At 58.3% G+C, this 22,372-nt stretch overlaps 1 protein-coding gene across 1 annotated transcript in view; it reads left to right on the top strand.

Annotated features, from left to right (window-relative positions):
- Window positions 1-22,372, top strand: part of BMP7 (bone morphogenetic protein 7) — an 86,983-nt gene that overhangs the window by 57,839 nt on the left and 6,772 nt on the right. The window contains exons 3-5 of the mRNA XM_029918674.1: window positions 986-1,134; window positions 16,042-16,239; window positions 22,097-22,173. Coding sequence (XP_029774534.1) covers window positions 986-1,134; window positions 16,042-16,239; window positions 22,097-22,173 — 424 coding nt within the window. The remainder of the gene's footprint in view (window positions 1-985; window positions 1,135-16,041; window positions 16,240-22,096; window positions 22,174-22,372) is intronic.

The following is a 22,372-nucleotide window of genomic DNA, read 5'->3' as shown; positions in this document are numbered from 1 at the left end:
CCATCCACCCATCCATCCACCCATCCATCCATCTACCCATCCACCCATCCTCCCATCCCCCCATCCCCCCATCCATCCAACCAACCATCTATCCACCCATCTGTCCACCCGTCTGTCCATCCATCCACCCACCCATCCATCCATCCATCCATCCATCCACCCATCCATCCATCCATCCACCCAACCATCCATCCATCCAACCATCCATCCATCCATCCATCCATCCATCCACCCAACCATCCATCCACCCAACCATCCATCTACCCATCTGTCCGTTCATCCATCTACCCACCCACCCATCCATCCATCCACTACAACATCAGTTTTAGTTTTACCCATTCTGCCTCTGCAAAATGTGAAGAGGAGAGGATTAAAGGGTTATCTCTATTAGTCATGTCGGTCTAGGGGTCCCCCCCAATGCCTGGTGGGGGTAGAGGAAGTTGCATGGCGTGCAGATGAAGACTGTCTGCACCTTTGCTCAGTTGCCTGGGCGCGCGCCCACTCCTGGCTAACTGACCTGGGGCGAGTCACGGATTTGTCGTGGAGTCGTGGAGATGATAACATCACTATGCCTTAGGGTCGTGGGAATTGAATGAGATAGCGTGTAGAATATCCCGGGCTGTGCCTGGCAAGTGGTGAGTGACCCAGCACGGTGAGCTTCCATGCCGAGACCCGAAGCAGCACAGAGGCTGTGAGCTCGCGGCTTCCCGTGTCCGGTCCCGTCGGGATCCCGTCACAGGCGGGAAGGGTGAGCTCTCCTTGCAGCGGCGCCCCGACTCCGGGGTGCGTTCTCTCTGCCCCTCCTCTGCTCCCTTTTCCTTCGCAGCTGCTAAGGGTCTTCGGGCCTGGTTGTTGCTCTGATGCGCCCACTTGTGGGGGCCCGGTGGACTGCCTCCCGCCTCCCCCACTCCACGTGGTCCTTCTCTCCAACAGCGGCCGACCGCGCCACGGACCTGCCGTGACACGTGTCTCTCCTCTCTCGCAGGGGGGCGGACCTGTTCCTGCTGGACAGCCGCACGCTCTGGGCCTCGGAGGAGGGCTGGCTGGTGTTCGACATCACGGCCACCAGCAACCACTGGGTGGTCAACCCGCGGCACAACCTGGGCCTGCAGCTCTGCGTGGAGACCTTGGACGGTAGGTGTCCCCTCACCAGCCCTGCGGGCCTGGCAGCCTGTGCCCCCGGACCCCGCAGGAGCTCGGCCGGCTCACGCTCCTTGCTTGTCACTGCCCCGCCCCCCACCAGGCAGGGCTCACTGTCCAGCCTTCGGATCCCTGAGCAGAAGCAGCGCCTGCCCCTTTGCAGGAGATGGTGACACGGTTGGCCACAGCCGGGGTGCAGAGCGAGGTCCCTGCCCCATTGGGGGGGGTGACATCCTCTCGGAAATGCGGACTCCGGTCCCGTCCCAGGCGTGCTGTCAGAGCCGCCTGTGAACCGGAGCCTCAGGGGATGCCTGAGCACACACCGTGTGGACGTGCTGACTCAGGCACCCCACCCTGGGGACATGGGACGTCCTGGGTGTCCTGTGTGTGGCGGGACATTTAACCGTACCCCCCGGCTTCTACCCACTGGATGCCAGTCGCCTCTCCCCAGAATGTCTCCGGCTATTCCCGAAAGTTCCCCGCGGAGTCAGGTCACCCGCAGTTAAGGACACAGCACTGGTGCCCAGCATGAAGCCCCTTCCAAGAGCCCCCCGAACGTGGTCCTGAGCCCCCAGCACTTGGAGAGTCACTGGTGGCTGCACCCCCTCTCCGTGCCTTCCGCCTCGGACCCACCCTCTTTGAAGGGCGGACAGGAGGAGAGTGGGAGCCCAGGTGGCTTAGTTACACCCATTCTTCCCCCAAAATGTGTTTATTAAGTGTGGAGGGGTCGGGGTGCGGCTCTGGGGTTGGTAGCTTCTTCATTACGCCAGCTTTAAGGGGGGAAAAAAACCCAAACGCAAAACGTGTTTATTTTAGAATAGCTGATGCGAGTGACTCAACCTTCAGGTCACAGGTGCCTGCAACCCGGGACTTCCTTCTGCTGCTGAGCGGCCTCCGGGGCCCCCCAGCTGCTGGTTCTGGGGTGCTGGCGTCTATTCCGAGAGCCCTCTGGGGATCTAAACGATCGCACCGGAGGGTCTTCATTCCTCTCTCTGCTTGTCCTTCCTGCAGGGAGAGACGTCGTGTACGCAGTGTTGTCTACCTTGCCGCTTGTCACCTGGCAACTTACCTTGAAGGTTGGGTCTAATTAAAGAGCATCCATGTTGGTTTAAAGGCCGTTCTGTTTGTGTCCGTGTGGCGTTTGGGCGGCTCTCCCACTGTGTGACTTGGGACAGCCTCCCTAACCTTCCTGAGCCTCATCTCCAACCCTCAGGGGCTCTGGGGTTGTTCTGAGATTCGGTGAATTAATACAGAGGGAGTTTTAAAATAGTGCCCTAATGGGGTGCCAGAGGGTGGAGGGGCTCAGAGAGTCCGACCCTGGATCTCAGCTCAGGTCACGGTCTCATTGTTTCTGAGATCGAGCCTCGCGTCGGGCTCTGCCTGACAGTGACGCACCTGCTTGGGATTCTCTCTCTCCTTTTCTTTCTCTGCCCCTCACCTTCTCTCTCTCTCTCTCTGTCTCTCAAAATTAAACTTAAAAAAATACTTTAAAAATTTTAAAAAGAGAGGCGCCTGGTGGCTCAGTCACTTAAGCCTCTGACTTTGGCTCAGGTCATGATCTCATAGTTCGTGGGTTCCAGCCCCACATCGGGCTCTGTGCTGACAGCTCGGAGCCTGGAGCCTGCCTCAGATTCTGTGTCTCCCTCTGTCTCTGCCCCTTGCCTACTTGTGCGCGCTCTCTCTCTCTCTCTCTCTCTCTCTCTCTCTCTCAAAAATAAATAAATATTTTTTAAAAGGTTTAAAAATTAAAAAAAAATTAGTGCCCTAGTGTGCATAGGAATCCCCTGGGCATCTTGTTACAATGCAGATTCTGCTTCAACAGGTCTGGAGCGGGGGAGAGGGGGTCTGCATTTCCAGCCAGCCCCCAGGTGGTGCGGTGGCTGCTGGTCCCCGGCCGTGCTTTCCATAGCAAAGGCTGAGCGTGGACCTGATGCTCTTGTTATTAAGGGCGTTGGTGCGCTGACTTACCCCGTCCCTCCGGGAAGGACATGCAGGTGTTTTCTGGTCCTTTGCTCTTACAAGCAGGGCTGCCGTGGAAAAATCTCAGCTGACGCCTCATCATCTGCCGGAGTGAGCATAGCCCTGGGATCAGTTCCGGAAAGGGACGCTGTCTGTAGTTTGGATAGAGACCGTCCGTTTTCCCTCCTTGGGGCCCATTCCATCCACACCCCCACCAGCAATACCGAGGCACTTGCTCCCCCTGTGACAGTTACTCTTTCCCCAAATGTGTCCGTCTTCGCCTGTCGGGAAGCCACAAGTGGGACCCTGTAGGTTTGCTTTGCTTTTCTCCGTCAGGTTTGAGGCTGAGCCCCTTTGTCCTGTGCACCGTCTGCGGTTTGCTCCCTGTGTGCCGTCCGTTCATACCCTCTGCCCGCTGCTCTGCAGAACGTTCGTCTTTTTCTTCTCCATAGTCTGCGGACAGCTGGCCCTTTTGTGTTTGGAGCCGCAAATACTTTGCCTCTTTCTAGTTTTTCTGTCTACTGTGCTTAATGCCAGGTTTTACCCAGTTACGTTTCTAGATGATGTGCCTATGTTGTATTCACCTTCCCTTTAGGGCTCCTGGACTTTGCCTCTTCTCTTTCCCGTCAGAGGCCACGGCTTTGGTCTGGGGCTGCCTTGCCTACCTGAGGTTTGCCTAAGACCGGGTCCCGTGAGGGAGGGGCTGCGGAGTGCAGGACCACGCTTGTCTTGTTTCCAGGCTGGTCTTGTTTCTACTGATGGGCCCCCCACCCCGCCTCCGCCCTTCTCCTGTTCCATAACACTTAAGTTGGGGGGGGGTCCTAGAAATGCTGAAGTTTTCCATCGCTCTGTATTGAGTTGGCAATCTACATGCCTCATGGACCAAATTCAGCGCGCAGCCTGTTTTTCTGTGGCCTGTGAGCTAAGAAGAGTCCTCACCTCTTCAAATGGGCGAGAAATATCAAAAGGGAAAGACTATTTCATGACATGTGAAATTCACATTTTGGTGTTCATAAAGTTTTATTAGTACACGGTCACAGTCTAGGACCGATTTACATATTGTCTAGGCCTGCTTTTGTGCTATCAAAGCAGGGTTGAGTAGTTGTGACAGAGACTCTGGTCCGCAGAGCTGAAAATATTATTTTCAGATGATTATTCATCGACAAAAGTACAATCCCTATTGTATGCCAGAACTTCTCAAACTATGTTCTGTGAAGCATTGATGACTGTCCTGAGGTAAAGGAAAGCCTTTATGATCAGTGAGGTGTGAGCAGTGCTAGGTGGGAGAAACTCAGCAGGTTTCTCTGCAGGACTTATCAGAACCTTTATGTTGCGAATGTCCATTGGGAATTTCCTGATGGGGAATAGAACATAGAGGAATTCCAAACATTTTTGGCAATAGAATCATTCAACCCTTCGTTTCACTTACAAGCTTTTGAGGAGCCTATTGGAGGTGAGGTTAAAAACTGAGGCTAAGCTAGACTTGATTCTTTTTCCTGGACTTGTAGATACTGGCTAGACCTTCAGCTTGACCTTCAGGGGTCCTGTGCTTCTCTGCCCCATCTGCCCTGCTCGAGGTGGCCCAGGTTTGGTTTTTGTCTTAAGTGACAACCAACCCTGTTCCCTTCAGTCTTTGTGATCCTCTGTCTCCCCCAAAGTCTGGGTCTTCGTGCCCTTTGTCCTCCAGCTTCCGCCTCCCCCTAGCACAAGGGTGGAGGCTTAGTGTTCCCTGAGATGCCACAGCCTGATGGTCACAGCTTGGGCTCAGGAGGCCAGACTCCCCAGGTTCCAATCCCGCCTCTCCTGTCTGTAGCCCTGTCACCCGGGGTGACTCACTTAATGTCCCTCATCTGGACGGTGGGGTTAATAATAGTTTCCACCTTCCAGGGTGGTGGCGAAGGATCAGATGAGCTCATGCAAGCGAAGGGCTTAACTGCTCAGCTTGAGTCGGCTGCTGAGCACAGAGTGCTGTGGGCCTTGGTCCCTCAGAAGGCTCACCGCGCAGCCGCAAGGCAGATGCCGCCTGTAAGATGCTCATGGCACCGGGGAGGAAACCGAGTCCCCGAGGGGCGTGGAGCTGCGGCTCCGCCTTCTGGCAGCTGCCTGGGAACTCCTCTTTGTGTGGGGGGTAGAGCCTGCTGGTGGTAAGATGCTGCCCGGAGGCAGGGTGAGGATCAGGCTGTGCCCCTGATCAGGGCCCGTCTCCTGCCCGCCTGTCCCCTCCCAGACGGGCATCGGTTGCTGGGCATGGATGCTGCTCCCCACCCCCCACCCCCACCCCCGGGACTTGGCTGGGCCGTCCAGGCCCTGTGCCTGCCAAGGCGGCAAGTCTGCCCTGGTGGCCTGGGTCAGGGCAGGACCACCCACTCAGACCATCCGAGAGGCTCAAAGCCACGGCCCGCTGGGATGTGAAATTGGGGGTTGTTTCTGGGGATGAGATAAGGCGAGCCTGGCGTTTCTGACACCACGGGTCCTGGCTGTGCCCTTGTCCCTCAGACCCCCCAGGGGTACGTAGGGAATACTGGTTCCCAGGCCCCACCTCAGAGCACGGGGCCTGGCCCAGTGCTGACGCGTTGGCAGAGTCGTGCCCTGTGTTTTGTTCTGGAGTGCCTGCCGATAAGATGGTACCCAGACGGAGGACCCGTTTTGCGTTAAATGCCCGCACAGGTGAGACACCCGCAGGGCCCACTGGGGAGTCTGTGCATTCTGGGCTCCGTTGTGCTCGGCTGTGTCATCTACTGACGTGACCAGTTCCCGCCGCAGCGGCTCCTGCTACCTTCCCATAAACCCCCGTGGGCGTCGCCTCCTGTGGCACGTAGGAGCCGAGCCTGGGGCAGTGGGTGGCGCCCACGTCCAGCCCTCTGGGAGGGAAGAGGAGGGGGGGCAGCATCTAATCCTTGTCCAGACGCTCCCAGCAGCTCCCAGCCACTAGGTGGCTGTCGGAATGTGGAGCCTGTCCCGTCACGGGCCTCAGTTTCCACACCCAGACAATGGGCATGTCGATGGCAGTCATCCTGGTGAACTCGCCTCCATCCTGGTGAGGCACAGACGTCACAGATCTCCTTGGAGAAGCCCAGGATGCTTGATATGAGGTGAGCCTCTTGCTCACCGGGTCTCCAGACACCTCACGAGACCACCCAGGAGGCAGGCATCTGTCCCCCCATCCCTGCAGCTGCGCCTTCCTGTGCACGCCCCTCCCGGGGAGGGTGCAGCTGCGGCTGGTGCCGGGGAGGGAGGCCCATGCGCTCTGGCACCTGCAGCTCGTCATGAGTGAGCCGGGGAGGATTGCCTCCTCCAGGACCGGACACGGTGGGAGGAGGGCAGGCGCCTCCTGGTCTTTCCCTTTGTCCAGAAGAGGGGAGGGGCGGCAGCCGCCCCCAAGCCCCCCAGGCTGTGCTCCCGGCTCCTGGAGTGGCGGTGGGTGAGGAGGGGACGCAGGACACCCGAGTGGAGGGCGAGCCCGCTGGCAGGGGCGCCGTCCCTGCAATGCTGGTGCCGCAGAACCTTTGCTGCAGCCCCCGTGGGGGCGCCTGTGCTGGCCAGAGGCGGGGCCGCAGCGATGGTTGGGAGGAAGGAATGAACAGATTGCACTGAAATGCCGAGTCCTGGGCCCGGCACCCTGCCCACGCGCCCGCCTGCTGGAGCTCACTGTCACTGTGGCCATCGGTGTGCACAGTGCTCACAGGGACCCGCCCAGGTGAGGAAACCCAGGCCAAGAAGGCAGAGGCGCTTGCCTGAAGTCCCCACGGTCCCTGCGTGGACGGGGGCTCCGCCGCAGGCTCCTAGTCCAGCCCTCCCAGCCTCGCTCTTGGCTGGACCTCGTCCGAGGGGCGTGGCCAGCAGGGACCAGGCCGGAGAATGTTCGTGTGGCTCAGCGAGACCCTGCCGGGTACACGGCCTGGCCGTCCGGACAGACAGCCTCAGACCCTGCGGCCTTCCGCTCGCTGCCTGGGCACGAAGGGCTTTCAGAGAGAATCCAGAAGGGCGCCCGCGGGCCAGGGCTGCACCGGACTTGCATGACTCCTTCCTTCTCTTAAAAGAAAATACTAAAAATTATGTTTTATGACCACGTTAGTATAAAGATGAACACAATCTTGGCTGGATTAAAAATTACAACATTTTCTGCGACCCTCAAAGGCTTATGTTTTGTCTTCTGATTTTAAGAGACATTGAAACGTTTTCACGGGCCCCTAAAAGTACGTGGGCCTGGGTGCCGTGCCTGCGGACAGCTTGGCCCTGGCCCCTGCCTCCTGGGCCGGAGAGCGTGCCGGACCCTCCCTGCCCGGCACCTGCTGGTTAGAAGGAGCTTCCTGCACGGAGAGCCTCCCCGCCTGCCCTGGAAACACATTTCTTCCCTCAACAAACATTTGATACGCCAGGGACTTGTAGGCACTGGGGCCACGGCCTGAAGGGTTTTGCTGTCACGTCGCCCGCGTTCTGGGAGGAAGGTGGACAGCACAGGGACCACGTGCTGAAGGTCAGGGACGAGGCTGTGAAGACAGGTTCAAGGGCTCGGAGGTTTCCAGGACGGCGTCCCGCTGCTCACCGGGTCAATGTCCGTGGTTCTCCCGGGACCCCCTTCCATCCCGGAGCCGCCAGGAGATGATGAGACTCTGCTTTGGGCCGGAGACGCCTTCGTCCTTACCGGCGTGGAAATACCTGGTCGCTTGTTCCCAAGACAAGGACTTCAGCATCTTGTCCTCCACGGGGCCTCCTCCTCTCCCTTGTAGGAGAACTTGGGGGCTCAGGAGGACAGCGTCAAAAAGCCCGACCCCTCCAATCGGAGAAGACAATTTGGTGGCCTCATTTGCCCCGTGTCACACTTCCTGGCCTCCAGCTGCTCCCAGGCCAGGAGGGCCCTGCCCCTCCTGTCCACCCTGAGGGTCTGCTTCCCCTCAGGCCTGTGTCTGGGGTGTCTGTGTGCCAGGGAGCCTCGGGCTCCTTTTCTGGCGTGAGGGCTCCTGACCGTCTCCTTGATCCTCACAGACGGGACTGAATGGGATTGCAAGGCCCTCAGAGGCCGGAGGGCGAGTGTGGTCCCAGGCCTGCTGCTCGGCTGGGGCGGGACCGGGAGGTGCGCCGGCCACCCGGGGCGGCGGGGGAGACCAAGCCCCCGGGGAGCCCTGGCTGGCGAGTGCCCCCCTCCCCGGGCACTGCCGCCTCCACGGTGCCTTCGCCCTGCAGTTGCTTCACATCCTGTTTGTCCTGAAGCCGAGCAGGAGGCAAGAGGAGGCCGTGGTGACCCAGAGGCTGGGTGGGCAGCAGGGGCCGGCACAGCGCTGGGTAACGGGCCCGGGGACGTCACAAGTGTTAGCCGCTTGGGCCTCGGGCCACCAAGGCACGTGGCTGGAATGAACGTGTTTTGCATGATCCACAAAGAGCAATCTTGCGCCGTGGCCTCCGCAGGCCTGGGAGACAGAGAAACCGCAGGAAAACAAGACACTGTGTCCTCTGTGATGGGGCCGCGCTCTCCTCTCCTGCGAGGCCCCATCTGTGTGCCAGCCTGTCCCCGCGGAGCCTCCTCCGGGCGGGGTGAGCCGACGCTGCTCTGCCGTCCCGGCACCTGCCGGCTGTGGCCCGATTCCCGGCTCATCCCCATGCTCGGCTCCCCGGAGTCCTGCCCGCACAGCACTGCCCGCCTGCTCACCTCCCGGAGGACCGTCCCCCCGCCCCCCTCCCCTCGGTGAACCCTCCCCTACTGTTCGAGGCTCCGTGTGTCACCCGCATCCTGCCCGGGCAGCCTTTCCTTCCTGTGTTTCCATCCACCCGGACTCAGCGGCGGTCTGATGATTAAGTTCATGGCTTTGAGGCAGCTTCCCGGACTGTAAAGGTGGGGTCCGGGGGCCTCCCGGAGGAGTGGTGCCCGGCGCAGGTCGGCGCGGTGCCCGGCTCACAGCAAACGCGAAGGAACGATTGTTTCTCGTCTTCATTGTGAGCCGGGAACGCAGAGAACCGGCTTCGTCGGGAATGCGGTCAGTGGCAGCTAATAGAAAATGAAAGTGTCTTGTCTCAGGGCGAGTGGCCTCCGTTACGCGTCCGGGACCCTGTGGGGGCAGGGTCGGTCAGAGCAGGCGCCAGCGGACTCCGCCTACGGAGCACTTGGAGCGCCTGCGAACCAGATCGGAGCCGTTCTCGGCTTCTGGGGTCCGAGACCCCTGTCACAGCTGCTCCCTGCGCCGTTAGAGCATCGGAGCAGGTGTAAGTCGGGGGTGGGTGGAGGAAGGGCAGGCCTAAAAAGTAGAGTTTCTCTGCCTGGGCGCTATTAAAAAAATGTTTTTTTAATATTTATTTCTTAAAGCATTTTTTAAATGTTTGTTTATTTTTGAGAGTCAGTGTGAGTGGGGGAGGGGCAGAGAGAGGGAGACACAGAATCCGAAGCAGCTTCTGGCTCCGAGCTGTCAGCACAGAGCCCGACGCGGGGCTCGAACCCATGGGCTGCGAGACCATGACCTGAGCCGAAGTCAGACGCTGAACCAGTGAGCCCCCAGGTGCCCCCACCTTGGCCCTGGTGACGTTTGTGCTAGCTGGTGCTCTGTTGGGTCATCCCGGGGGCCGTAGGATGTTTAGCATCGCTGAGCCCTCCCCAGAAGCTCCTCCCTCAAGCTGTAAAAACCAAAACACATCTCCACGTGTCCCTGGGAAGCCGGCGACACCGGGGCTGACAACCTGAGGTAAAAGGCAGCGCCCCGCCGTCCCTGTGCGCTGCCCTGCACCTGGATCAAAGCCATGACCGCACCAGCGCACGCCTCCGTTAAGACTCACAGTTCTTGGGGCGCCTGGGGGCTCAGTCGGTTAAGCAACTTCAGCTCAGGTCATGATCTCGCTGTTCGTGGGTTCGAGCCCCGCGTCGGGCTCTGTGCTGACAGCTCAGAGCCTGGAGCCTGCTTCAGATTCTGTGTCTCCCTCTCTCTCTGCCCCTCCCCTGCTCCCACTGTCTCTCTCTCTCAAAAAATTAGTAAATAAATAAAAACATTTAAAAAAGAAAGACTCACAGCTCTGTACATGAGGAAGGTCTGTTTTACCACATGCTAGTTTAACGCCTAAAATTTAAAAAACTCCAGAAAACAAAAACAGAAGTAGCCCCCCCCTCCCCCCCACCAAAGAGGCTGGCCCGGTGTCCTGCTGAAGGGAAGCCACCACCTGGAACTGTGTGCCCATCAGCCTGTCTGCTGGCAAGGGATCAGTTGCCATCGCACGTCGGGAAAACCTTTCTCCCCGAGCTTGAGAAGCACCCCTTGGCAGATTAAAATACGGGACACCCCGTTAAATTTGAACTTCAGATGGAAAAACAATAATTACTCCGTATAAGTACGTCCCCCACGCCGCAAACCTTATCACTCATCTGAAATCCAGACTTAGCCAGACGTCCTGTATTTTTATTCGCAGAGCCTGGCCACCCTGGGCTCCGGCAAATCTGCAGGTGGTTTTGAACCTGTTAACTCTTAGCTACACTCTACAGCTTTTCCAACTTCCCTGAAGATACAGACCTTATCATTGACGTATTGTGTGTGTCTTTCCTCCCCGCCTGGGACCAGGTCTGTCCCCTCCCGCCCTCCCTCGCCTGGTGCCCGGGGCCTCACTCCGTACCCAGTGTGACCCGCCCTGGACTTTTAGAAACAAATGAGCCAAACAAATACTCATGCGTGCTCCTGCTAAGTAAGGCCAGCGGGCTGATATCATAAAACGAAATCGAATTCTTTCCCCAGCCCACCGACATGTCCTGTCCTCCATGAAAACCTTTCTGGGCCCTTTGGGAGGGCACTGAAAGAAAAATAAACTTTAGGCACGTCCATACCCACATGTACTTAAAATTTCTCTTCTCCAGGTGCCATCACGCTGTGTCTTGTTCTGTTCTTCCCCACGGGGCCCCCCTGGAGCCTGGCCTGGCTCGTTCCTGGTTGTAGCCCTTGGGGTGCAGAGCAGGGCAGGGCTCTGGCCCGTGCACCACGGACGTTTGTAGGAAGGTGAATGAGGGGCGCCTGGGTGGCTCAGTCAGTGAAGCTCAGGTCATGATCTCTTGATTTGTGGGATCGAGCCCCACATCGGGTTCTGTGTGACACCGTGGGACCTGCTTGGGATTCTCTCTCTCCCTCTCTCCCCGCCCCTCCCCTACTCGTACTCTCTCTCTCAAAATAAATAAGTAGACTTAAGAAAAAGAAGAATGGTTTAGGTGCCTGGTCGGTTAATTGTCTTGGGAAAACGCCACATTGTCTCTAGGATTTTCTAGTGAAAAACTTGATGGCCAGACTTCCGTGTGTTTGTCCATCCAGGAGAACACGTGCTCCTTTAGGGAGGGTGTGGGTAAAGCCGTGGCCCTCCACTGGGACATGCGGCCTCCCAGGAGACACTCAGCGATGTCTGGAGACAGTTTTCATTGTCAGGATCCGGGAGGGTGCTCCCAGAGCGCCTCTGCCGTCCTGTGATGCCCCCCGCTGGCCTGAGCACCTGCTGCCGAGGTCCGTGGGAACAGGCTTTGGCCAGTCTCGAGCCCTGTCCTGAGCTGGGGCAGTGAGTGGAGGGCACCACGCTGCCCTGAGCTGCCGGGCTTGGAGAGGCCCCGAGTGCAGGGGCTAGAGGAGGGCGTGGGGGGGCAGGGGTTCCAATCCAGATCACCACCCACCTGAGGGGGCCTCACACCACAGAGCTCTGGCCAGGGCCCCCTCCAGACCCTCTGGCTGCCATCGCACCTAGAATGTGACCCAGAGCCCCCACCGGGGCCCCTGGCGACCCAGTCTCGTCCTCAGGCCCCCTCCCTCCCTCTCCAGCCCCACTGCTCTCATACTTGGTTTTGTTTAATGTTTATTTATTTATTTTGAAAGAGAGAGAGAGAGTGGGAGAGGGGCAGAGAAAGAGATGGGGAGTGAGAGAATCCCAAGCAGGCCCCACACTGTCAGCACAGAGCCCAGTGTGGGGCTCGAACTCACGAACCATGAGCTCACGACCTGAGCCGGAATCAGGAGTCGGACGCTTAGCCCCCAGGCGCCCCCTCCTCTCTGTCCTTCAGACACTGTGTGCGTTCCTGTCCCTCTGCTGGGAACATTCCTCCCCCAGGACCCCGGGGGCTACGAAGCCTTCCCTGACCTGTGCCCCTTGTCCCTGTCCTAGATTGCTTTTCGGCAGTTGCCACTGTCTCCCTCCCTGGGGGGCCCCCAGGAGGCTGTTCCGGCTCACTGCTGTCTGCACCCAGCACCGGGCCAGGCACACAGTAGGCGTTCCACCAACAGTTGCCAAGTGAACTAGTGAATCAGTACCAAGGTGGTGGCTCCAGCCTGGAGCACGTACCGTAAACGTCCACAGGCAGGACACGTGAGGCAAAGCCATTTCCAGATGTGAGGCTCCTCTGTGGCCCTGAGGGGTGAGGTCAGCACGTTTCATTGACGTGGACAGATGTCCATAGTATAGCACATAAAAACCCGGCTTATCTGAAAGAGCAGTCACGGGACAATCCCCGTTATGAAGAATTGCACACACTTTGTGTAGACGCAAGTGCATGCAGCTCAGACTAAACAGTCCCCAAGAGTTTATTCATCTTGGGGGTTGGGGCAAGAGGCAAGCTTCAGGACCGGTCTGATCTAGTGGCTCTGTCTCTCTGCTCTTCCCTCCAGCAGGTCAGCCCCATTCGAGAATGTAATCCACTTGTGGTTTCTAACTGGAGGCCATTCCCAGGGCTCTGCCCATTCCTCCTCCCCCAGTCGTGGCCACGGCACCTCTCTTCCATTCATTGGCTGAGTTGGGTCATGTGCCCGTCACTGAGCCAATCGTTGCAGCTGGAAGATTCGTTGTGGTCTCTTAGGCCCACCTGTAAGGCCCAGCTGCAGGAATGAACATCGGGCCGGGGTACCAAGGGGAGGAGCCACGGGTGCGATAAATGGCATCACCCCCATTTCACAGATGAGGAAATGGAGGCCCCAGCGTGCAACTTGACCTCTCTCGGCCTGCATGGGGTGCTCAGTGGCAGCTGTGGGTTTAAACCAGCCCTGAAGACCCTCTTCTTTCCCCTCTGTCTGCCCATTTCTCAGCTGAAGCTGTGGGTCCCTGGCCCTGGCTGTCCTGACCCTGTGAGTGAGCTAGACACCCTCCCCTAGCGCTGCACAGACTGCGCAGGGCGCTTGGATTTACTGTAGCTGGGTCAGCGTCAGGTTTTCAGGCGAGGCATTTTTATTTTGCCCTAAAAGCCTTCCAGGTGGGGGTGGGGGCAAGATACAATTCCTAGGGGCTCCGCTTTAACGGTTCCTTTTATAGAATCGTTCGAATTATAAATGCATGAACTCGAGAAACCCCGCTGAAGAATGCAGGAAGGCCGACCCTTTAAAGGGGTTGAGGTAAGAGTGGCGGGTGGGGGAAGTTTGCTCTTCTAAACACTAGCTGTTAAAAACCCAAAGCGAACCCCCTGGTGCCGATCTGGTCCCTGGGAGGCTGGGTTTCCTGGCTGCGGCCCGTCCGGGGGGGCTCCAGGTGAAGTTAATTCCAGATGGGGTCGGGCCGGGGCCCCCAGGAGTACCGCTTTCCCTCGCCTCACCCGGGGGCGCGCGGCTGGGGCTGGGATTCTGCTCTGTCTCTCCCAAGCTGGGCGCCTTGGGCAAATTGTTCAGCCTCTCTGAGCTCTTCTCTCATGAGTGAGATGAGCTTTCTCTGCCTTGTCTCCTGTTTTATCTTTCTTCGGAATGTCGATCACTGCGAGGCGGGACATCAGGCCACACTGGCCGGTGGCCTGTTGCCGGAGCCGAAGGATCGCCTGTTCTCGGCTCCCCTGCTCCTGCACGCCCGTCGGCAGAACACAGGACGCTGACTATTCTGTCTGCCTTCTCCCCACTGCCTCGGGGTGCCCACACTTCTTCCAGATCCTTCTCACCGGGCACCCCGTCCTCTCTGTGGTGGAGACGGTGCCGGGGCTCGGCCCAGCGCACGCTGTCCCCAGGGGAGCTCCTTTCTGCCCCCTGACCGCTGCCCTGAGCCAGCGTTTCCCGAGCACTCCAGGTCGCGGAGCTCTGCCCTGACGGTGTCTGTGTGGCAGACGCAGGACTTGAACCCGCGAAGCCTGGCACGGGGCCAGAGCACGTTTGGCTCCAGGTCCGTCTCTCTCCCTGGATCGGGAGCTGCACCCAGGCTGGGAGACTCTGCTACCGGCTGGCCAGCTTCCCTCCTGTGTCAGGTGGGCACTGCAGATGGCGGTCCGTCCCGAGGCAGGTGGGCATCACAGGCAGCAGCTTTGAAACCGCTCTGCCTTCGTCTTCCCCGGCGGATTCTCTCCTCCCCACCTCCACACCCGCCTCAGTTCCCACCTCCATACACGGCCCCTCCCTTCTTCCAGGCGCCCAGGCCCAGAGCATGAGGGTCAGGAGTGAGCCCCGCCTTCTCACCGCGCCCACCCCCTCCAGTCCCTCAGCAAATTCTGTCGGTTGCGTCTTTCAGAGCATATCCAGAATCTGCTGTTTGCCAGCTTTGGAGGCACTCCAGTTACGCGGCTGTTGGGCGAATCCGGGGAAGGGGTAGGGGGCACATCCATGTACGTTTTCTTCTGCGATGTCCTGTGAATCTGTGTAATTATTTCAAACCAAAACACTAAAACTGAATTCCAAAGATGGATTTGAAAACGGAATGGAGGGTCTGACCGTGTCTGGCAGCTTCGTCCCCTCTCCCTGCCCTGCTCAGCACCCTCCTCCTGCCCCTCCCCCTCCAGAGCTGCTCTGTCACACGCCGCTCAGCTCGAGCACCCCGTGGTGGCCACCTCACACAGCCGCCTCCATCTCCTGGGGCTCCTGGGAGGCCCCGAACTGGGGGCTTCAAACAGCGGGCTTCATCTTCCTCAGGGCTGTGTCCCTGCTGAGGCCCCAAGGAACGGGCCCCTGGTTGCCTGTCCCGGCTCCTGGTGGCTCCTGGTGTTCTCTCGTGTCCCGCTCTGGCTGTGTGTCCGTGTCTCTGTGATTTCATGTGGCCTTTTTCTAAGAACACCCTGGTGACCTTACGACCTTATCGTAACTGATTGTATCCACAAAGATGCTGTTTTTGATAAGGTCACATTCCTGAGGTTTGGGGTGGACTTGAATTTGGTGGGGGGGGGCGGGGAGGGGACATTGTTTGACCGGGTACACAGAGTAACAGGACCCTGCATTACCCGTGCTCCTTAGGGTCCCCCATGATTTTATCCCCTTGACCCCTCGTTCTTTCCTGCTTCCCCCCGGGCTGTGCTCTAACCAAGTGGCCAGTGTACTGCCCAGAATAACTATCCCCAGACACCTACCTGGCTCCCTCCCTTGCTGTGACCCGGTCCTTTGCTCAGACGGCCCCTCCATGCATAGGGTGGCAGTCACCAGAGCTGCGTGCCACTGTCCCCACCATGCTTGGGCAAGCAGGCTGCTCCCACCTCTTGAAATTAGGTGGATCACAGGGTGCTTGGGTGGCTCAGCCGGTTGTGCTTCCAACTTGGCTCAGGTCATGATCTCGTGGTCCGTGATTTCGATCTCCGCGTCCGGCTCTGTGCTGACAGCTCGGGGCCTGGAGCCTGTTTCAGATTCTGTACCTCCCTATGCCCCTCCCCTGTTCACACTCTGTCTCTTTCTCTCTCTCAAAAATAAATAAAGATTTAAAAAATAGAGACTAGGTGGGTCACATGACCTGCGTTGGCCAATGAAATGTAAGTACCTCTTCCAGGAGCCAGAGACCCACAGCCCCGCCCGTTTCCTGCTGCACACGGCCCACCACCTGCCCCCACCTGCCGGCCGCCCACCAGATGGAGGTTTCCTCCGTGTGGTTCCCTGCTGTGTTCCAGGCTCCTGAACCCGGCATTGAGTAAACGCCGACTGGATACTTGCCGGTGGACAGATAACGGATGTGTGAACGAACTGGGAGGCGCCAACGAAACCGCGTCTGCGCGGCTCCCCCCCCTCCCCCGCCGCTTCTCCCCTAATTGACCTTCTGTGCCTTTGGCTGCTTCCGGTCTAGGGCAGAGCATCAACCCCAAGCTGGCAGGCCTGATTGGGCGTCACGGGCCCCAGAACAAGCAGCCCTTCATGGTGGCCTTCTTCAAGGCCACGGAGGTCCACCTTCGCAGCGCCCGCTCCACGGGGGGCAAGCAGCGCAGCCAGAACCGCTCCAAGACGCCCAAGAGCCAGGAGGCCCTGCGGGTGGCCAACGTCGCAGGTATGCCGGGGCGGGAGGGTTCATCTTTTCTGGCAGTCGGACCCATCCTTTTCCAAGCTTCTCTAAAGGGCCTGTAATGCCCTGTAACTAAAATCCAACAATGGGGGCACCTGGTGGCTCAGTCGGTTAAGTGTCTGACTTCAGCTCAGGTTATGATCTCATGGTTTGTGAGTTCGAGCCCTGCATCGGGCTCTGTGCTGACAGCTGGGAGCCTGGAGCCTGCTTTGGCTTCTGTGCCTCCCTATCTCTCTGCCCCTCCCCCTGCTCACGATTCTGTCTGGCTCAAAAATAAATAAACATTAAAAATTTAAAAAAAATCCAACAACTGAATCCTTTAATTTGCATTGGAAACCTCCTCCATGCTGGCCCTGGGGCTTGGGGTTCGGTGGGCAAAGTTCACCCTCAGAATTCAGACCAGGCTGGAGGTGGCAGATGCACTTACTAACAGGCCTGAGAGGCAGGGGACGGTGACTGGAAATGGACACATTGGGGCGGTGGGGCTTCAGAGAAGGTGGACCCCCGACAGCTCTGGGACCAGCAGGTGCCCTTGAGGCCTTGACCAGGGTGACCCAGGGGAGTGGGCACAGAGACTTACATTAGGATGCGACAGGGAGCCTTTGAGGGGGGAGAGGCTGAGGGGGCTGGGACAGGGGGAGGGTGGGACCGGCAAGGTGAGAGCCAGACCAGGAACCCTCTTGGGAGCTGCATCTTGAGTTTGAACTTCATCCAAAGCAAATTTGGAAGACCAGGCCGAGTTTTAAGCCACGGTGTGGGGGAGGGGCAATCAGACGATCATTCCCCCAGCTCAGAGAAGGGCAGGGAGCTGGGTGGGGGGCAGAGTAGGGACACTGTTAGATGTCTAACTTGTTGGAGGTCTATCTGGTGTACCCCAGTAGTGAAGGAAGAGGGACCAAGCCCCAAAGCCTTAGAATTTGACACCCAATTTCCCCCACTGCATCCTTGCCAGAAGCTCATCGGGTCTCCATTTACATAACCCTCAGGATGGCCCCCTCACTACCTCACTCCTGCCCCCTGGGAATGAGGCAGCCTCATTGACCTGTGGGGGTTCTAACTTGTCAGCTGCTCAGGCAGGAGGTGGTGGAGGCGGGTGAAGTGACTGTGTGGGGGTGGCGGGAGAGGAGCGGAGGGCAGACCAGAGGGACCAGGGAGCCGGAGTCATCTCTTCTTCCCTGTCCTAGCCTTTCTGCTAACACGAGGCCATCTTGAAACAGGACATCGGGCCACTCCCTTCCAGAGCAGCCCAGTGATCCAAGGAGGCACCTGGGTCTCTGGTGGCAGGGCTGGTGCCCACCCACCCCACTTACACCGGCAGGTGGCCTCACACGCGGCTTGCAGCCTTGGTCTGTTGGGCCTTGGGTGGCAACATGAAGCCAAATACCATTGCTTTTGCTTTCAGACAGGATTGGGCAAAGTGGCACTCAGGCCCATTGTTGCCCTTCCTCTGCTCGTGGCAGACATTACTAATCAATGCCGGCACCTTCTTCTCCCTGAGCCTCACGTAGCAGCTTCGGATCCTTTTTCCCTCAGGACATCAAGCAGCCAGCAGTGTTGGCACTCAACACAAAGTTCCTTTGCCACACCCCTGTCCCAAGTTAACATGCTCAGTCCTCTGTCTTGTTCAGGCTGCTCCACACATCACTGGGCTGAGGGGAGGCTCTGCTTCCCTCCCCTCTACCTTCCACCTCCCTGCAGGGAAGGCGGAGAGGGGGGCCTGTGAACTGAAGTCGCTGCCTGCGGCCACGGGCATTGCCACCGTGAAGGCCACCTTTGGATTTCCACTCAGTGCATTCCAGACGGTATTGTGAGTGGTCTGGTCGATTTCTTGGGCTCTTGTCCGATGGTTCCCTTGACCTTGACCTTCACATGTTGAGTGCCACCTGGCCCTCCGGACGACCCCTGTGGCTGGTGCCCTCTCTCAGCCCTCCAGCTGCCCAGCCCAGAGGTGGGTGTGGGGAGCCCCTGACTCCCCAGTGCTGCCCATTCCTCCTGGGCCCCCTTAGAGCTCAGTCAGCAAGTCTGCCTGCTCCCCGCTGCCTGCTGCTGAGCCCTGCTCATGCCTCCTCATTCCCAGAAGGTTCTAGTGCCTGTCAGCTGCTACTGCCGTCCGGGTTCTCGCTGACCTTGGCAATCCTGGGGGCACACTCCTCTCCATCCCTCTGTGTCCTCATCCTGGAATGCGCCTCCCTTGGATGCCTCTCTGCCTGACTCTCACTCCCTTTGGTTCTTACGCAAATACCACTTCCCCCCAAGGGCCTTCTGTCAGGACACTCCATCTCCTTCACAAGGCCCCGGCACACCTCGCCTCCTCCCTCACTGTCCTTCTGGACAGGACGTCCCTTATGCTGACCCGTCCCTGGAGAATACATGTCCCCAGGGCAGGGCTTTGTTTTGTTCTGCAAACCAGTAGACACTCAGTAACGGTTTGCATGACTGAGGGGGTGACTGAATGAATGAATGAATGAGGCACCAGGCAACCAGGTCGTGAGATTGTGCCCCCCCTCCCCCCCACTGAGGTGGTCCCTGTGCTGCTGAGGGTCATAATGAATTCAATGCAGTTGTCCTCGTTGGTTAGTAAATCTTTTAACAATGGCTTTCCTGGGGGGCACCTGGGGGGCTCAGTCGGTTAAGCATCCGACTTCAGCTCAGGTCATGATCTCACAGTTCTTGAGTTCGAGCCCCACCTTGGGCTCTCTCTGTGCTGACAGCTCAGAGCCTGGAGCCTGCTTCAGATTCTGTGTCTCCCTCTCTCTCTGTCCCTCCCCTGCTTACACTCTGTCTGTCTCTCTCAAAAATAAATAACCATTTAAAAAAATTGCTTCTCTGGGCACCTGGGTGGCTCAGTCGGTTAAGCTTCTGGCTTTTGGTTTCGGCTCAGGTCACAACCTCATGGTGTGTGAGTTCAAGCCCCGAGTTGGGCTCCACACGCTGCCAGAGCACAGCCTGCTTGGGATTCTCTCTCCCCCTCTCTCTGCCCTTCCCCCATGCTCACTCCTCTCATTCTCTCAAAATAAATTAATACACTTTAAAAAGATAAAAAGTAAAAAGTGCTTTCCTGAACTATAGAGATATGTGTAAACGCAGGACTCTTCCCAGAGGCCGATGGAGGGGAGAGCCGCGTGTGATTGAACCCGCCCGGCTGTGAGCTCACGCCCATCACCCGGGCACGTCTGGGGAGCCTGCCGGACGGAGAACATCTGACTGCTGTGCCCTCTGCCGCTCCCCGCCCCCACCGCCTGCCCTCTCCTCCTCGACCCCATTCTTCCTTCTCTTTCTCCTTCCCACCCTCACTCCCATCCCCCTCCATTTCATTTCACATTTGTTCTCAGCATCGGGGTGGCCCAGGGGGCTGTATGTTCGGGATGTCTAGGATAGCACCTGGGGGGTTCCCGATTTGCTGGGTGCGGTCCCCACATGTGGCTTCCTACACAGCTGGTGCACCCATTTCCCAGATGGGGACGTTGAGGTCCGGGGAAGGGAATTCAGTGAAATCTTTTTTATGTTACTATTTGTCACTAACCTGGAAGCCCCACAGAATTCTCATGAATCAGAGGAGAGCAGAAAACTCTTGCCAAACACGGTGGGTCATTGGGTTTGGAGGAAATAGTCAATCACTCCAAACAGTTAAAGGGTGTGTGTGTGTGAATGAAGTTTGTGTGTAGTTTTTATTATTATTATTATTATTTCAATCCGAGTTAGTTAACATACAGCGTAGTCTTGGCTTCATGGGGAGAGCCCTCTCTCGCAGGGGGGCCGGAGGGATGATCATCCACCGCTGGTCGCCGAGGACGAGTGTCGTGTGGAACTGATTGGAAAGTGCCGGCCACCCCAGTAGGCACGGGCTCATCTGCAGACCCGGAGCCCCAGGTCTGAGAGAACCAAGGTCTGACTCCAGAGCTGGCGCGGCCCCACCCCCTTCCCTGGTCCACGCCCACTGGTCACTCTCCATTGGGAGCTGGTGTGCCGTGGGGTCTGTACCTCCAGGGTCTGTATCGGGCTTCCGCTGACTAGCACCCCCACATTGGGGTGCACCCTCCTAGGTAGGGCCCATTGGGGGTTGGGCCGCAGGTCCCAGAAGCACAGACGGAGCGGCTTCAGCTGCTGGGGAAGCCATCGGCTCACAGTGCCGGGGTTGGGTGGCCGTGAGCATTGGGAGACCCTGGCCTTTTGTCCTTGGCCTTCTGGGTTCAGTGCTGACTCTTCTCAAGGCCGTGGCTGCCATAGCCGTTGGGCTTCACTCCAGGAATGGGAAGTGAGCTGGTGAGCTCCGTCCTGGGCTCTGAACCAGCACTGGGGTTGCCAGGAGCACCCCGAGGCCGCCAGGAGAGCCGCTCCCCTGGCCCTCCGAGTGGCCTGACAGGGCTGGGGGAGCTGGGTGCATCTGGCCGTCCCCTGGGTGCAGGTCGGGTGAGCAGGCAGCCCCGGCTCCTCGCCTGGGCTTTCTTCTCCGGCCTCCCAGGAGACAGAGCTCCTTGTGCCCCTCACCCCTTCTGGGACACTTAGGCCTGGAGGGATCACAGTGGGGCACGGGAACTGGCGCACTGACCTCTCCTTTAGCTGTGCGTTAATTACACAAGTACTGGCGGGCACTGGCCTCTGGGACAATGACGGTGACCCCACAAGATCTTTCGGAAGAGGCGACATTCAACCAGGCTTGATGATCAAGTAGATCCAGACGTACAAAGATTACAAGAGACATTTCAGGTCCAGGAAACAGCAAGTGCAAAGGCCCTGAGGTAGAGACAGGTGTGGGGTTACATTCGCAGCACAGAGAGAAGGCGGGTGTGATTGGAGCTCAGTGGTTGATGGTGTCCGAATCAGGGTCACTTAGGGCCTCGCGGGCCACGGGAGGAGTTGAGGTGTTGGTCTCAGCATGTGAGAAAGTTTTAGGTGGAGAGGGAGAAGGCCTGGTTAAGGCAGACAAACCATCTCTGTGGCTGTGGGGTAGAAGGTACGCAGTAGCAACAGAGAGAGAGAGAGAGTGTGTGTGTGTGTGTGTGTCAGAGAGAGAGAGAGAGAGAGAGAGGAGGCCAGGGCTGTCCACATGTTTACACATGCTCAAGCCCTAACCCAGAAGCCAACAAACCTCACATCCTTCTGGAAAACCCCAGTGCATACTTTTCACTCCTCAGAGCAACCTCCGTAGTGTGGTTTCCTGGGAGGTCAGTGGGATCTGACTTTCTACCTTCTCATTTCTTCCTGGAGGGGTGGGGGCTTTGCCCCAGGACCCATCTGTGCCCCCTCGGGCCCTTCCTCGAGGGCTGAGCCCCGCGAGGCAGGCGACCTCCCCAAAGCCAACCCTGCACCTGAACCACACATGCACACAAAAAAGCCAGCATGCACAGAAGGGTCTGGAGCGAGGCATAAGCCGATGGCACAAGAGGCCTGGGGACGTGGGCACCTCTCACGCTGGCCATTTGTCAGGGATGGAAGTGAGTTTTGCTTTGTTCTTTAATTTTTTTAATGTTTTATTTATTTTTGAGAGAGAGAGAGCATGAACAGGGGAGGGGCAGAGAGAGATGGAGACAGAATCCAAAGAGAGACCAACTCTAGGCTGGGAGCTGTCAGCACAGAGCCCGATGCGCGGCTCAAACCCACGAACCGTGAGATCATGAGCTGAGCCAAAGTCAGACACTAAACCGACTGAGCCCCCCAGGCACCCCTGGAAGTGAGTTTTAAGGCTATAGGTACTCAAACAACTTTTGCGTCCTCAAGGTCACCCTCCCGCCTTCTGAGTCTGACTGTGCTCACGCCGTTGCCTTAGATGGAGGGAACTTTAATAAGAGCCTGTGTGTCCTCTCCTCTCCACCCCCCTGCCCTGTGCCTCCTGCCAACGCAGAAAACAGCAGCGGTGACCAGAGACAGGCCTGTAAGAAGCACGAGCTGTATGTCAGCTTCCGGGATCTGGGCTGGCAGGTAATGGCGGTCGCTGGGCCTGCCTAGTGCCAGGGGCTCCTGGGTGGGCTTCCCCGTGCTCCCCCGGGGTGGGCTTCCCCATGCTCCCCCAGGGTGGGCTTCCCATGCTCCCCCGAGGTAAGCTTCCCCATGGCCCCCCAGGGTGGGCTTCCCCATGCTCCCCCAGGGTGGGCTTCCCATGCTCCCCCGAGGTAAGCTT

This window comes from Suricata suricatta, chromosome 12, assembly GCF_006229205.1.
Source record: "Suricata suricatta isolate VVHF042 chromosome 12, meerkat_22Aug2017_6uvM2_HiC, whole genome shotgun sequence".
Classification (NCBI taxonomy): Eukaryota; Metazoa; Chordata; class Mammalia; order Carnivora; family Herpestidae; genus Suricata; species Suricata suricatta.
Note: the sequence above shows the minus strand (reverse complement) of the source record. Positions and strands in the feature narration are given on the sequence as shown.